The 17,318-nt window shown below is 41.6% G+C and overlaps 1 protein-coding gene across 1 annotated transcript in view; it reads left to right on the plus strand.

Moving 5' to 3' along the window:
• RAPGEF5 (Rap guanine nucleotide exchange factor 5) overlaps positions 1 to 17,318 on the plus strand; it is a 131,980-nt gene that overhangs the window by 109,320 nt on the left and 5,342 nt on the right. The window contains exons 20-25 of the mRNA XM_009638615.2: positions 1,497 to 1,619; positions 2,860 to 3,038; positions 6,411 to 6,501; positions 9,758 to 9,808; positions 10,942 to 11,029; positions 14,649 to 14,713. Of these exons, the coding sequence (XP_009636910.2) occupies positions 1,497 to 1,619; positions 2,860 to 3,038; positions 6,411 to 6,501; positions 9,758 to 9,808; positions 10,942 to 11,029; positions 14,649 to 14,713 (597 nt within the window). The remainder of the gene's footprint in view (positions 1 to 1,496; positions 1,620 to 2,859; positions 3,039 to 6,410; positions 6,502 to 9,757; positions 9,809 to 10,941; positions 11,030 to 14,648; positions 14,714 to 17,318) is intronic.

The raw sequence follows: 17,318 nt of genomic DNA on the forward strand, positions 1-17,318 counted from the left end.
CCCCCCCCCCCCCCCCAGCCTGTGGCGGGCGTATATCGCTGGTGGTATCTCCTCTTCCCTTCCTTCTGTCTGTCTGTCTCTCCGTCCTCTCACTGGTGCTCGGGAGGGGAGCCGAAGGGCAGCGGGTCTCTCATTCCCTCTGTCCTCGGAAACCGGGATTGCAAACTCTCTCCCCGCCTACTTCCCAAAACCTCAGTGAGGCAGGAACAGTCCAACACTCAACAGAATTAATCTATCGCTGGTGGTATCTCCTCTTCCCTTCCTTCTGTCTGTCTGTCTCTCCGTCCTCTCACTGGTGCTCGGGAGGGGAGCCGAAGGGCAGCGGGTCTCTCATTCCCTCTGTCCTCGGAAACCGGGATTGCAAACTCTCTCCCCGCCTACTTCCCAAAACCTCAGTGAGGCAGGAACAGTCCAACACTCAACAGAATTAATCTTTCAATAGTTTTCTGCTAATCATGCAGATTTTTCAAGGAAAGCGCAGGGACGGTATCACAACTAACTTCTATGTGTTGTCAGTACTGCTAGGATCTGTGCATTCATCCTAGGGATGAGAAATGTCTATTTACATTTTCTTGGATCAATGTGCCCCGAAGCGCTGACATGCCACTATCATTGTAATCTGTCATCCCCATTATCTCCGGCATTCTAGCCACCTCTAAAAATGCGAATATTAAGGGAAGGTTTCCAATGCAGACAGGTGACAGCCGATCTAGTTTCATTAGTTACATAATAAAAATTGCAAAACTTGCTGTAACTGTCAGAAGTATAGCACCAAAGTAATGGCTTAACAGATAAGAATAATCTTTCATCTTGGCAGATGGTTCATGTGCCAAGTTTCAGCCTGGTGAGGTAAAAAAACCCAAGAGAAATGCAAATGCAAACCTTTGAAAATCTGAGCTAATAATGGAAATGTCAAGTGACCCTTAATACCAGCAGGAACAGTGCACTCCACAGTAATATCCTAAATAACTTTTATGAATCGGGACCCACAGTGTTTTACTGTTTGTTGGTGATTACATTTGGAGTAAGTTAATAATAAAATGGATGGATTTATGTTACTTGTAAAGGCGGATTGGTGGGCAAGTTGTGCGCATGTATTCTAAATCTGGTGTGTTTGCAGAATGATTCCTTTATCTTATCATACAAAAATTTCCTGGTATCTTAATTCAGATTTCATTTTCTGATGGCTTCAGGGATTTTATTTTCATTATGCTGTCTGCTTGGTCAGTGTTTTATACTCAAGGTTTAGAGAAAGAGAGACAGAGGCCTAATCCAACAGGAAGTCATTGATCCTATTGACCCATTTCCTTTTTCCAACTATTTATTAAATAGGCTATAACTCCTTGATTTTGATTAGTGGGGGTAAAAAAACTCTCAGAGTGCACTTAGAGAAGATTACTTACTCAGCTCTGTTTTGTACCTTGGTCCAGTAGCTGTTTCATTGCAAAATTTTGGCATTTGCTCAGGATTTTTTTTTCTTTTGGCTGTTAATTTAGAACCCATTTGCTGAAAACGAGGAATTGCAGCAAAGGTCTGTGAGAATTTTGGGAATCAACACCTGGGATCTTGCCTTAGAACTAACAAACTTTGACTGGAGCCTCTTCAATGCAATTCATGAGGTAAGAAGCACCACGTCTGCTTCCAGGTGTATTACTCTTATGCATCATTGAGCTGTTATGGTTTCCTGATGTTGCAACCAGCATTTTGGATCATCGGTATTCCTTGGTGCTCAGTTCACCATCATGACAATATGATTTGGCAGCTCTCAATAGCAGTGGCATTGAGTCAGGTCCAAAAGATGTGTTGCAATCTTTGATACTGAAAAAAAAAAAATATTAAAGGTTTGTAACTTCCCTTTGCTAGGGCATCTCGTATGTTCCCTGCATACCTGGTGGGTTTTTTTGAGGTTTGCCTCAAGAGGGTAAAAGAGCACATTTATTCTCTAAAAGCTGTGTGAATATGTTATATATGCAGATTGTCCTTTGCACTTGATAATGGTCCAGTAAATGCAGGACTCCACAAATAGGTGTCCTTGATATCACATTAACCACAACAGAATTCACAATTTCAGCAGTTTAGATGGTCACATTACTGTTCTTGTTAGGCTTCAGTGAGATAAAAAATATTGGGCAGGCTTTATAAAATGGGATAATGGCCCACTTCAGTGCCATTGGGTTGTTCAATGACTTTGACAGGTTCTGGTGTGAGCTGCTGAGTAAAGTACACAGTTAACGGTACAAAATGTCACTTGAAAATATCATTCACTGTAAAGCATGATGAATTCCTGAGAAAATGAATGGGAAATTCTATTGCTTCTCATCAGATGCTTTCCTTGATCTTTCACCTCAGGTTCATTTATTCAGGTTAGACACTTGAAATCCAGAGCTGGTCAAGTTGGTTCTATTTTGTTTTGGTTTGGTTTTTTCACAGAAATCAATACCCACACTTCTGTTCCTGAAAACTTGGCTATTTTTAGGAAGAAGTTTGAATGGAAATTTTTCAGATTCTGCAATGGTCTGATATGGTTGCTTTTTCATTCTGGAATAGAAGTGATGAAATACAGAAAGAGACAGATTGTTTATGTCTTATACCTGGCTGTAGGCAGAAGTGGAACTGCAGGAAATCTCACAAGAAAAGCGCATCTTGCAGGACTTCCTGTCCAACTGCCTACTGTAATGAGCCTCTAGGCTTTGCTAAGACAAACTTGGACCCTGTATCATCTGTGATTGGCTCATGGATAATGAAAAAACAACCATCTGTAACCAAGTCTTGTTTCAAAAACATACTTCTAAGTAATTTATAATTCATTTGCATTTAAATTGTTTTTATATCCCTAATAATGTTGTCAATGTCTTCCAGCAAGAGCTGATATACTTCACGTTCAGCAGACAGGGCAGTGCTGAAAACACTGAGAATCTCAGCCTTCTGCTTCAAAGGTGCAATGAGGTCCAGCTTTGGGTTGCCACCGAGATACTCCTCTGCAGCCAGCTCTGCAAACGTGTACAGCTCGTCAAAAAGTTCATCAAGATTGCTGCCCAGTAAGTTACTAAAGTTACAAAAAACCCCCCTTGAATTCACATGCTTTATTTGGTGGGAAAGGAGAAGTAGGTGGAAGAGTAAAGAAAGAAAACTAATTTGTCATCCCATGTTTTAACAGTGTAGTGAGCATACCTAGATAATAAACCAGTCCATAAATAACTACAGCAAACACTGGCCAAAACTAGATGGAGTATACGCTGCTGAAATCTTCCCCAGCGGCTTAGCTGCTGTGTCTGCAGCATCAACTGCAAAATCCCTGCAGAGATATCTCCTTCCTTAGCAGAGATAACTGGAGGACCATATTACAAAACTATTTGAGCAGCAGCAGGGTTATTCACCAAAGACTACACGGACACCAAAAAACTCTGTTACAATCTTGAAAATGCTACCTCTAGAGGGGAAACTGGCTGCAGTAAGCTGTTGCCCCGTGTTGTCCTCTCTGCAGTACTCGTTTATTTATTGGAGGGGGGGTGTTCTTCATTAATTAGATCTGATGGTTTATTCTTGTGGCATTACTAAATAGTGCTGGCATTTATTCTATGCCTTGGAACAGACTACAAGTATATACTATACACAGAGAGTTCTTTTCTCTGTAATCACTCTTATTTTAGTAGCCAAGGGAATGAAGCAATTTAAATATGTGCTACCGTTCTCCTCGCCTCTCTCTCCACTTGTTGGTCTTCTGCAATATTTGAATATGCACGTTCATGGAAAATAATTTGTTCCCTTCATTGACTGAGTTGATCTAATTTGCAAGGCACTTACATTGAAAGGGCTGTTCTTTGCTGAAGCAGTGCCTTGGGTGAAATGAATTCTTCTAATCTAATCTAGTGTAACTCATAAATGTGATTTGATTTAGTTTGCAAGTTGTATAGTATCCAGTAATATGTTCGTTTTCTGCCTTATCAATGGCCAAGTTTGGTCCAATTATGTCAAAAATGGTTGGTTTTGTGTTGCCTTGTTTGCACCACAGTAGCATTAATTTGCATTCCAAGAAAAGTTTCATGTCTGTCCCACATGAATAGGGATATATTTGTCACCAGGCTAAAATGTTGCTCTATTTGATTTAATTCCATCTCTGTTAAGTGAAAAGCCAAAGTTGTGAAGACTAAATACAGTTGTCAGTAAACAATAGACAGGCTCTCCGACTGTGTTGCAGCAGCACACATCATCGTAGCATGTAGATTGTGAAGTAATGGGTACACAAATAAGTGAGTTTGTAGTTTGCTCGGGATCTTTTTTTTAATGAAAAAGGCAGCTTTCTAAAAGCAGCCATTGTCATATCTCATCAATTCTGGAAGAGTTGATGAAAGAGGAGGAATTAGGATGGAGGGATGGTGTGCTAAGCACAGGACTCTCATCGTGAGACACAAACCAAGCAGCCCTGCTATTTTGTTTATGACTAAGGCAGGGAGGTAGTGTCCTGGTTTCGGCTTAAACCACAACAGGTAGGGAGCCGTGAGCAGCTCTGGCTGCTCCCTGTTCTCTGCTCCCAGATTCAGCCAGGAATCTGTGTCTCTGACTTTCAGCTTGTCAGGAAAGCACCAGGACTAAGATCTTACGTTCAACGTTTGTGCGCTTCGCTGTTGAGGAACACCTGAAGAAGATGGAAGGCTTTTACGGAGTGTGCCAAGACATAAAGGAGAGACAGAGTTTTTGAAACGTGGATACCTACGTTAATGAGCTAGTCTAAAATAGAAAACAAGTGATTTGATAGAGAAAATGAATTAGCATGATGTTAGAAATGAACATCCCAAAGAGATATAGAAACAGGTCAACATAGGGTTAGAATAAATGGATTACAACAGCAGCCTTCTTGCTTCCCAAGTGGTGGCTGCCTGTAAAAGATGAACCTTCTCTCTACAGTTCCTTGTGAGAAATGGGCCCATCCAACAGACAATTTCTCTGAGCTATGCTGGACACCTTTCTTGTTTTGGAATGAATTACCTTTGGCAGCTGCCTAACTTTAATGATAAAAGGAGTCTAAGCAACAAAGTTAGGATTAACTTTAAGACAGCTGAAGTGAAGTGAGAAATATACTGTCTCAAGATAGTACACAGCGATGAGTATAAGCTTTATAAAACTTATAACAAGTGCTGGCATGTTTCCAGTCTAAGGCCTTGGCACATACTTTTCACTGATGATAAATCCCAGTGAAGGCAGTGGATTCATTTGTACTTAAAATTATCTCAAAAGAGGATTCTCTCTCTCTCGCATACACGCACACGTATGTTTATAGTGGTCTTCAAGAATCTGCAAGAGGAAGTGGAATCTTTTTGTTTGAAAAGGACTCGGTATTTCAGGATTTCAAATTTCCTAATGGACTAGAAATAAGCAGGGTCTGATCATATATAGTAAAATGTCAAAGGGTAGAGGTATCAAGCAAATTCCATAGGGACCTGTATTGGAACCAGTGCTAACTGCAACTAATGTATAGAGCTATGTAAATTGAACATTAATCAGATTTTCAGACAATAAAAATGATGAGGGATTGCAAATGCATTGGAGGATAGGAAAAAAAAAAAAAAGAATGATCTAAGGAGTGTGGTGGCATGTGCAAACAACAGTAGGATAAGATTTAATTTAGATAGATGCAAAGTAATTCAGCTAGGGAATGCTAATACTGAGCTGAAGAAATGAATGCATGATTGTAAAGAACAGTACTGTGACAAAGGTCCTTGGGTGATAATAGATGACAAATTAAAGGCAAGGACAAAGTGTGATGCTGTTCCAAATAAATAATTTGATATTTGTTTTATACTTGCATAGGAGAAAGGTGTAAGAACTTGGAGCCAAAACAGTAATTATGTTTCTCCTTCCCTCCCCACGGTCTCACTACATCTCCTTGATAAGAAGGAAATGCGTGAGAGAAGAGTTAAAATAAATTACAAAGAACTCAATGAAAAATAATAACACTATGGAAAAATAGATTGCAGGCCATGACCACAAAGCGAAATTGAAGGAATCAATGATGTACAATTTACAGAAAAGATGAAAAAGGAGATGAAAATATTTATAATAAACAGACTAGAGGTTGAGGAATTTTTCTGTATGGTAAAGGACAGCTGAGAGTAACCTGAACATTGAAAAGGGAAAATTACTTTTGACAGCAAAGGAAAAAAAAATAACCTGCCAACAACAGGGTTGATGAGACAGTGGAACATTTGCTAAAAAAATTCTTAGAGACCCCATCACCTAGACTGCAGGTGGTCATGAGAGGACATTTAATGAGTTCATTACGTGGAAGATGACTGTATGTTAGTGCTGAGGGTTGAAATGGGACTCAGTAACCTAGGATACCTGCGCATTCCATTTATCTCTGATTCAAGTACAAAAAATCAGAATACAGCGTTCATATTTTTATTCCACAGCTGTAAAGCCCAAAGAAATCTGAATTCATTCTTTGCTATTGTTATGGGTCTCAACACTGCATCTGTCAGCCGGCTGTCTCAGACCTGGGAGGTAAGACATATTTGTATCTTTTAGACCCTGTCAAAACCGTTTCTCACAAAGGTTGTATACTGGTGAATTACCTTTTCTTTCTAATTACTGGGTTTTCATGCTGAAATCAAACAGGTAGCGAGTGTTGGTAGAGAAACTTTTCTGTGACCTGAAACCTTAGATACACAGCTATTTAAATAGAACTAATTGTGTCTTTCCAAAGCTTTTAAATAAGAACAAAGCAAGGAGATCTTACCCTTTAAAAAAAAAACCAAAAAAACTCAGGTAAATTATCCTAGCATTTTGAGTAGATATCAGAACAGAGTTGTATAAAGGTGGCTCCAAACAAGCAATACCTTACTATGGCATAATTGAATTTTTAAAGAAAAAAAAAAAAACGAAGTAGAAATAAACCCTCTTTAGTTCTCCTTTATCAGCTCTTCCAAAGCTGCTCATCTTGAACAACTAAGTTAGGAAATGGGCCATGAATGAGGAGCATACTGGAGAACAGAGATTATCTGCTAAAGAAGCTACTGGTTGCTAGACAGAGCATGGGATATTTAGAGGAGGGTCCCAGTGGGACCTGTACAGATTGTGGAATTTTTTTTTCCCATCCAAGTAAATTACTGGGTGGTAGTATCTGCAAGCTTACTATATCTGCTGATGAACCAAAAATTGGGGAAGGAGTGATTTAGTGTGATGGGGTGAAGCTTCATACCTCCCCTATGCCCCACCGCCATAAGCGGGCAATACTCAAAAAATGTCAACCTCTAATGCAAAGTGACAGAGAATGGCTGTGGTCTCCTCCCTTGGAGATCTTCTTGAGCATCAACAGCTGAAACCAAATGTCCATCAGAGACTTCCAGACCTATCTGATACTGTCCAGAGCAAAGTCTTCCCCCTTAGCTGAAATCACGCATATGGAAACTTCACTGCCATTATCAGTGGCTTCTGCAGGCAGAGAAACAAGGGCAGTGACTGCTTCTGGGGGGGACAGATTTACAGGGACTTGGATAGGCAAGGAGGAGCTATCTTTAAATAACAGGTAAAGCAAAATTGTAGAGAAAAATACATACCTGAGGATTACAATACAGAAACTCTTTGTCTCTCCTGCTTTTAAAATGCTTTGCTCACTAGGGAACATTTGCCCTTGCCTGGTCTTATGGGTTCATAGAATCATAGAATCCTAGGTTGGAAGGGACCTCAAGGATCATCTAGTCCAACCCTACTAGGTAAGAGCCCAGTCTAGACAAGATGGCCCAGCACCCTGTCCAGCGGAGTCTTAAAAGTATCCAATGTGGTGGAGTCAACCACTTCCTTGGGGAGATTATTCCAATCGTTGACTGTTCTCACTCTGAAAAATTTCCCTCTCGTGTCCAATCGGAATCTCCCCAAGAGCAACTTGTGTCCATTCCCCCTTGTCCTCTCCATGTGACTCCTTGTGAAAAGGGAGTCTCCATCTTCCTTGTAGCTACCCCTTAGGTACTGGTACGTGGTGATGAGATCCCCTCTAAGCCTCCTTTTCTCAAGGCTGAACAAACCCAGTTCTTTCAGCCTGTCCTCATACAGCAGGCTTCCCAGTCCTTTGATCATCTTGGTGGCCCTTCTCTGGACCCTCTCCAGCCTGTCCACATCTTTTTTGTATAGCGGAGGCCAGAATTGTACACAGTATTCCAGGTATGGCCTGACAAGCGGTGACCTCTGACAATGGTTGCCTTCATCTCATTTCTCCGGGCTTTGGTAGCAGAGTGGAGGGGGCTGAGTATTGTATCAAAAGCACCCGGTGGCATCAGCATAGATCTCTCCCACAGAGAAGCACATGGCACTCAGCTGTGTGATGAGACCTCTGGAGATCATGCATTGCTAGTGGACTTCTCTCAGGAAGAGCAGAATATATTGCTTGTCGGAACAAGGAGTGCATCTGCATATGCATCACTGTAAACATATCCTGTTTCTGTGTGTAAAATATTTATGAAGTCACACGTTTGGTTTTTTTATTTCTAAAACTTTACTGCACTGGAAATTTGAAAAGCAGGAGGTTATTTGCATTAGTAATGTGACTTCTAGAAAGTAGAGCAATGTTTATAAATTAATTATAATTACTTACACATGTAAATGAAGCCACCTAAATTTAAGCAACCATTTAGACACTAGATTATATTGGCTCTGCACTTGAATTCTTAAATAAGCAGTATGCGCCCGAGCATATTCTTCTGCTTTTTTCTACAGTATGCGGTGTTTTAATGAGCCTAACTTTCCCTGATTGAAGATATTAAAAATCTGCAATTGCAATTCCATGTTCAGTTATTTTAGCATTTTAATCATACAGCACATCCACTTAATCGTAATTGTTCTAAATTTCTTTTCTCTTGGTAGTGTCATTGTGGCTGTCAGGGTCTAAGGACAAAGGCAAGATGGGATTTGTACTAAGCGGGGATATCTTTTACGGGACTAACTAGTATGGGTGGAAAAAACAGACAGGCTTTAAGGTCCACACACCATTCCTCAAGTCTGAAACACCAGCAGCAAAATTCAAACTGAGGAGCGATTGCTTTGAGTGTAATGAGCTGAATCCATTAAAGCGTCTTAGAGATAGAAGGAAGCGGATGCTTGTGGAGCAGAGCAGGGGCAAGAAGGTTGTTCATGCCTGGGCTCCTTTGGAAGGGGTTTTGTGTACTTCCCGGTGGGATTAGGTCAAGATACCAGAGGCAGAGTGATCTTTTTTTAAGGAAAGTTCTCATTCTCTGGCACCAGCATGTGCAAGTAGCAACACCCGTCAGCCCCGAGGGCCGTGTATCAAACAGCATTGAGCATTATGCCTGTTAATATCTATAACATGTATTTTAGGGCAAGATTGATTACCACAAATTATTTAACATGGATGTGATCACAGTATCTGAATTCTCAGGCTGTGTTACTGCTTATAACTTGATACAGATGTAAAGGTAAGTGCGGCAGACATGGAAGCTAGGGAAGAAAATAAAACCAGCTGCTAACAAGCAGTTTCCATAAAAGAAGGATGAGGGTCCCCGGGGCGAGGCTGCAGGATCTGGTGCCTTGCTGGCATCGCACCGACTGTGCTCTGTAATCAGGGTTCTTGGAGCTGAGGAGCGGAGGTTAACTGGCTGAGAAAGTGGCCTGGTGGTACTTATAGCAGGCGTTTCACACGCGGCAGTCTGATGGAAAAAAAATGCCTGAGCAGTTTTCTGCCTATGTGGTTTGTTGGGTTTTTTTTTAAATCAGCTTTACTTTTTTTTCTCTGTTTTCCCCATTTCAGAAAATTCCTGGGAAGTTCAAGAAACTTTTCACTGAACTTGAAAGTTTGACAGTAAGTACGGTGTTGACAGCAGAATGGCATTGCCTGCCTTTACCTGCCTTCCTTCTTCCTAATTTATGTGGGGGCTGCCTGTCATTGTCTGGAGCTGGAGCTGGAACTTGTCATGTCACATCCGTGATTTGCCGAAGGCCCCGCAGCCCTCCTGAGCTCAGAGGTGGTCTCCAAACACAACGAGGAAAAAGGCTGTATTCCTGACAGCTGGAGGAAAGGCAGGGAGAGGAGAATGTACTGTCAGTTCCCCAGCATCAATTTGGAAGCTGTTCTTTTGCTGTGGTGGTTAATCAGCCTTTATCCAAAGCAACATGCTGCGGATCAGGAGAACCAGGAGGACAGCTCAAGTTTTAAATATAAAAAAAAAAAAAAAAAAAAAAAATCAGAAGGTCGAGGCTAAGGGCCTTTGTCAGCATTATCAAAGCTGAATAAACAAGTGTTTCCTCTGACTGTCATGGAAGTGGGTGCACGGTGAGATCACTGCCTGGCGCAGGGGACATGAGATCCAGCCTTTAACGACTGTCACGCTTCTCTACTTATGGCCCTTTATAAATTAACGTGTTTTCAAGATTGTGTGTGAGCTGGTGTACAAAAACGTTTGTTTATATGGGAAATTGAGTTGACGTTTTGAATTACTCACAGAACACCACTGAAACATACTCTCTTATTTTCTTTAAAAACGTCCAACATGCTCCATGCCGTTTTTGTTGGGGGTTTTTTGTTGTTTGGTTTGTGTGTTTTGTTGTTTGTTTTTGTTTTGGTTTTTTTTAAGAATAAATTAATCAGCAGTACATTCTGGAACACGTTTTGTGCTAGATAGTAAGCTGAAGAGAATTTGCTAATAGAAATTTGTGGGGAAATTACAGAGCAGTCCCAGTGAATCTGTTCTGCAGCTTACTCCCGTTTGAGCACTGCTTCATCTAGAGGAACGTAATTGCTTTTGTTCCTTTCACTGTTTACGTTTCCTCTTCAGTTTAGTAAGTCACCTAGCTTGGAAAACCTTTATCTACCTCATTTTCTGAAGAAACCTTTTGTATCTAAATCATGTTCAGATCATAAGCCTGTAATGCATTTAGAATTGCTCTTTTTATAGCCTATTGATTTTTCTCTTTATTACCCAAATGGTTTTGTAGGACCCTTCCCTGAATCACAAAGCTTACAGAGATGCATTCAAGAAAATGAAATCTCCGAAAATCCCCTTCATGCCCTTACTTCTGAAAGGTAATGTTAAAGCTTGGCTGCTGCTCTTCGTTGTGGTTAATTAAAATAAGTGTAAGGTGATTTTTCCTTCAGGTGGCCTTCTGATAAGTATGTGGCAGATGTAGTGGTATCTACAAGATAGCACTTGGTCTGGATAATAATAAATGGCTGCCTTTTAAGACAGGGGGAAGATGGCGATTTTCACACAGGGTTTTGAACATTAGTACCTTCCCATCAGGTGCTGGTGGAGCGGTGTGCCATTGCTTTGGGCACGTCCTCCTGGGTGGGGAAGCGAGACCTTGCGAGCCCCCACATGGGGCTGCCCGGCCGCGCTGCTCGCCCTGCCTCGCCGGGGTGAAACTACCCGGGGCCATCCTGAAGGCAGGACCTGCCCCATCTGCCTGTCTTGAGAGGAGGGGATTGTTGAGTCTCTTACAAGTCTGAAAGAGATAAAAGAAATCTTATTATTAAAAAAAAATATAATAATAATTTAAAAACATTAAAAAATAAAATAACCCAATTGCTTAATGCAGTGAGCTTGGCCACTAATTAAGTGGCAGGTATTTCAAATACTCCGTTGACTTGGAGTCATTAATTCTTAATTTCCTTGTCTTTGAACACGGCAAATTCATTTGATTATTCCCGTATTTCGAAAGTGTTCTCTTTAGGCTGTTTATTCCAACCTGCTGCCGCTGCTGCTATGAGTTTAAAATGTTTGAAGACAGTTCTCCAGATCAGTCGCTGACAGTTTGGGAGCCATCAGGCACTTCCCCTCTTTGCACACATCAAAGGACTTTACATTAATTCAGATGGATACAATTATCAAGGCTTCAAAATCAATATTTTTTAAGTATTCTCGAGTATGTCTTGCCTGCAAACAAAGGCAGCAAACATAAGCAAGTAACTCGTGCTGTGCAAACATCATTGCTGCTACAATACGGTGCATAAGAACATGCGTGTAAGCAGCATTCATGTCTCTAAAATGTATTGGAGATAGCAAGGAGACTTTGCAAAATAATACAGTAATTTTCTTCAGTACAATGATCCATAAGGAGATGTTGCCAAGGTTGGTAATTCCCAACGCATTGCACGGTCCATAGGACTTTATTCCATGTCAAGCGTGTTTGTATTAACGTTATTTCCAAGACCAATAAAATAATCATCGATAGCATAGAAATCACCAGTAACTCAACCAATTACTGTATTTCACACAAGAGGCACAAAAGTAGTTTCAAGAAAAACTGGAAGTCGTTAATAACCTTTCTTTAATTATGAAAAATAACTTTAGAGTGTCCTTTTAAAGTTAATTAAATTTAAATGTGGAGTTCTCTTACAGCACACAGACACAGCTTTTGAAAATGAGGCAGATTTTTCAAATATGTAATAAAATACTGTGATGTACCCTTACAACGTAGCTCAGATGCAATTTTCTGCTCCACTGAGTTTATCTAGACTCTTAGTCGTTGGCTGCAAAGCAAATTTCTGTTCCTTCCACTTCGGAGATATACACATTGCTGTCATTGACTTAAAAAGCTCTGTGGAAATTTCGGCTTCCAGTGTAAGTTTTTCATGGGAAGTGATGGACCTTTTTTAACTGCATTGATACACAGACACATGATGCCTGTGTCCTGAAGCCATGGCCTTTCCCTGTCCCTTTCCCTGGGTGCCCCAAAGCAGCACAGCAGAGGAGGTGTAGAGGGTCCTGCTCCCTCCTTTTCCCCATAATTTTTAGGATGCTGCCTAGGGGCAGAGCGGTGCTGGAGGCATCCTCAGTGTATGCCATGCTTGTTCCGCTTGCTCAGGAGTGCTGGTGGCCAGGCTGGCATCCTGCGCAGCCAGGCTGGCCTCCTGAGCTCTCCATCACCCCTCGTAGAATGTTTTCATAGAATCATAGAATTATTTGGGTTGGAAGGGACCCCTAGAGGTCAGCTAGTCCAACCCCCCTGCAGTGAGCAGGGACACCGCTAACTAGATCAGGTTGCTCAGAGCCCCGTCCAACCTGGTCTTGCATGTTTCCAGGGATGGGGCCTCCACTACCTCTCTGGGCAACCCGTTCCAGTGTTTCACCACCCTCATTGTAAAGAATTTATTCCTTATATCCAGTCTAAATCCACCCTGGTTTAGTTTAAAACCATTATCCCTTGTCCTGTCACAGCTGGCCCTACTAAAAAGATTGTCTCCATCTTTCCTGTAGGCCCCCTTTAAGCACTGAAAGGCCGCAGTCAGGTCTCCCCACAGCCTTCTCTTCTCCAGGCTGAACAAGCCCAACTCTCTCAGCCTGTCCTGCCTAGTTTCCACCAGGCATGAAGCCGTTAACATTTCCATTCTAAGCAATTACAAAATGCCCCTTGGGCACAGAGCGAGTCTGAAACAAAAGGAAATAAATCAGGTTGGCTGGTTTGGGGGAGGATGAAGGGGAGCGGGGTGTGACGAAGCAGCCCCTGGTGTCAGCTGCAGGTTCCTAGCCCTAAAATCCCCCGAAAGAGAGATGAGCACAGGAGAAATGCTGAATGCACAGTTAGACTGGTGGGTTGGAGATTGGCACCTCTGCTGAGAGGGAGATTTTTCCAGCCTTCTGTGTGCCACTTGCCTGCTGGCAGATGCTGCTGTGACTTTTCAGAAGCAATGATATCGGAGAGCTGTCCCCTCACAGTAGTGCCGTCCCCTCCTGGTGCTGCTGTGTACCCACACGCCCAGGAGCGAGCTGACAGGGGCCATGGCGGTGGCTGCCCTGACGGTATTTTCAGTGACCCAGAGACAGTGACTATCGGAGGCAGAGCTTCAGTCCCCACTGGGAATCTGTCTGTGTCCTTGGTACTTCATGACCAAGATGGGTCTCACTTTGTATCCTCATATGCTTTAGAAAAATGGAGAAAATGACCTCAAGTTACTGTTTTAATTGTAATCTTCACTTAGCAACATGTCTTTTGCCTGGTGCTACCCTCTCTCCAGCTCATTACACTGTGTTCAGTTCCCTTCCTGGAGCCAAATATAGACCTTTTCCTCTGAGTGACCTTTTGTTGCCTTTACAAATTCCCTCCAACAACACTGTGTAAAAGTGTTTTCCCCTTGCCATAATGCTTATTTCAAGGCTTTGAACTTCAGTTTGGTGGCTTGTGTTTAATCTCCCTGGCTGGCCACTGCTGTAACCTGCGTCTCTGCGGGGGATTTTGGACTCGTTGTGTGCCACAGAGAGAGACGAAGGGGTGTCAGAGTCTGGTAGCTCTGCCCCCGTGGAGCTCTGGGCTCAGGGACCAGCCAGCCCCAGCCTGGGCACAGCCACGGGCAGCGTGGCCGGCTCGATGCCTCAGGGTGGGGACAGCAGCCGTGCCATGCAGAGCCACCCCTATGGATGCACCCCCGAAGTAGCACAGACCAGGTTTAATAAGAAATCTGTGCTCCCGCTTGAAAATCCTCTCATTATGATGTGTAACATAGTGTTGCTATCTGATAATCTCTGCATGTCATCCTTGTACCAGGCTTTTGCTCCACTGTTACAAGGTATTGTGTCAATCCTTAATGGGATGCTTTCCTCTTTTTTTGGTTTTTTTTTTTTTTTTGTTGCTGTTTAGTCACTTTATGTCTTTGTATTAAGTAACAAAGCCATGAAAAATAATTCTTTTTCCTTTGTTTTTTTCAGATGTAACATTCATCCATGAAGGAAATAAAACTTTTCTGGATAACCTTGTTAATTTTGAAAAGCTGGTAAGCTAATTTTGTCCTTCCTGTTTTTCAAAGAGATTCACATTCTCTTCTTCCCTTTCCCCTCCTTATCTTATGAGACTAAAAGATTTCTTCTGGATGGGTCAGGGAGAAGTAAACAGAGGTAAAAAAAGATCAAACAATAAAAGAGCCAACAATTTATGTCCCCTGCCCCTGTCCATTGCTATTCTCTCTTCTCACTCCTTCCTCCCCTACTTCTGTGCAAAATGGCTAAGCCACTGATGGCCAGCATCACTGCCACACAGGCCACTTATTTTTTTTTTTTCCCAGTGAGACCTGTTCCCTTGCACCACCTCGTGGCCTATTTCTCCTCAGTTAAATTCTTCTGCTTCAGCTTTCTCTGAATTATGTCTCTTTTTTTTCCTCAAGGCACTAAAGAAAAAGTTTCTCTAGTTCATCACTTGCCACTGGTATGCTAATTCCAGGGATTTTAAGTGAAAGGAAAAGTTTTGGTCTAGGTTAGATGATGAAGAAAATAATGCCTGAAATATGAATTAAACAGACTGTAAATACCACTCTGCTAACTTTGTGTAGAAGGGCAGTTACTGACATTGTATCTTTGACCATATCTACTGTAGACCTTATATGACATCTACTCTGGCATGATATTGCTGGTAGGGTTTGATTTCTCCAATTTGCATTACTTCATTTTTTTTGTCAATAACATTTTCGTAGCGCCAAAAGCCACAGTTTATATATCTGAACAGTAGCGGAGTGGAGAAACTTCAATTTATTTTTTTTTTGTTGGCCTGGAGTATTTGATCAAGAAACCAAAATGTTCTTCCTGATGTGCCATGGGATTGTTCGTCCAGATGGCTGTGCCTGGTGAATTGTTCCCAACTATTTTCTTCATGTGTTTACACTTGTTTGAGAAGGAACATGCAAACATGGAGTTATTCATGAACCAGCTGTTGAACTTATTTTCACATCCTATCATAACGTACCTTGTCTTTCAACTCGCAAGCAGATGTAGACTTGGACTTGTGAACCTTAGGGCCTCTTTTTGTGTTTCTGTTTGATTTCTGTACCTTTCCTTGTTGCAGAGTTTACAGGAACACCGATTTGCATTTAATGAAAGGTTTCCTTGTCCCGAGTCCATTAACTGTTTGACCTTTAGGTGTTTGCATAAAACTCATTAGCATGTTCTTCTTCATTGCCTCCTGGAAGTACATCCAATTAACATGTAAATTAAACTAGCTCTTGATGCACAATAATTGTTACTAAAATTCCCCCACTGGCCCATATATATTTTAGTAAATTTGTAGGATCTGATTCATGCTCCAGTCTTTATCCAGGCCTTGTTAGTTTGTTTGTTTGTTGTTTAATCATGTATATGTTTAGTGTATGCTGGGCTTGCTTGGTAAGATTTCCTATCCTTGCTGTCACCATGGTGTCTCCAGAGGCAGTGGGAGCTTTGTTAATTGGCTTCAGCGAGCCAGGATTTCGCCTTTTCCATGCAAATGGATAATGGGCGTTTTAAATGGGAGGGGAGAGTCTGAGGTGGTGGTGTCCGGGTGAGGGTTGTTCAAGCTGACACTTCCCCCAAATTATTAGTCAGATCATGCCCTCAGGAACGTGTGCTGTCTCCTGGAGCCCTGTGTACATACGAATGCAGGCAATAGTGCAAGCTTAGGAAGTGGGGGCTTAGGAGATATTTAAATACGAGTGTAGTGGAAACTGGGGCAGTACACGTATTGCACAGTTTTCATTTGGATGCTAAGGTGTTTAGTCATGAACTTATGAACAAGATGCATCACACATCATCAATATATCAGTTCGTGTTTCTTTTCTAATTGTAAGGGCTTTATCCCAAGGAAGGATGTCTTCCTTGGTGTTTTATACTGTGCTGAACACTTGCTGGCCCCTGCTGAGAAAAATTAGGATTGACATTGACTCCTGCTTGGTTTGGATCAAGCCACTGCACCTCACCTGCAAATTTGCTGTTGCAGAAAAAGAAAAGAATTACTCTACCATAGCAGATTACTGCTTTGGGGAAGGAACTTATTCACTGTCAAAAATGCATAGAATTTCTACTTATGAATTTCAAAGCAAAGATAGCTTCTCCTTCTCCATTTGGATCAATATTTTGTTCTGCATTAAACACCTGACCTGAAGGAGGATTCGTCAGCCTGAACCCTTGTTTTTTTCCAGCTATATCAGTTGGTTTAATAAAAGATACTATCTCTCCCTACAATCCCTGCTTCTTTCATATTCTTAGACCACCATGACCACACCAATCTTACCGTGACTGAACTTGATTTGACATGACACGATTGCAGTGAAGACAAAGTTAATTCAAAATATAAAGAAGAGAATTTGCAAAGAGAAGAAAATGAAATTATCTTTTGTCTCGGGAATGTTGCCCAGTTTTAGCAAAGTTTCAGGGATTGCAGTGGTTTAACTCCGTGTTTGGTAAACTCTAATCTAGAATAGTATTTGATCAATATTTAGTACCATACTCATTTTCTCAACTAAATCTGAAGGAATAAATGAAAATATGGTCTTATACTGTTGCATCTCGAGGTATTTCCATGGTCTTTACTGAGCTGCTTCACTGAAATGTGGCTTCTTCAGGTTTTTTTCTCCA

This window comes from Egretta garzetta, unplaced genomic scaffold, assembly GCF_000687185.1.
Source record: "Egretta garzetta isolate BGI_Z169 unplaced genomic scaffold, ASM68718v1 scaffold94, whole genome shotgun sequence".
Taxonomy (NCBI): Eukaryota; Metazoa; Chordata; class Aves; order Pelecaniformes; family Ardeidae; genus Egretta; species Egretta garzetta.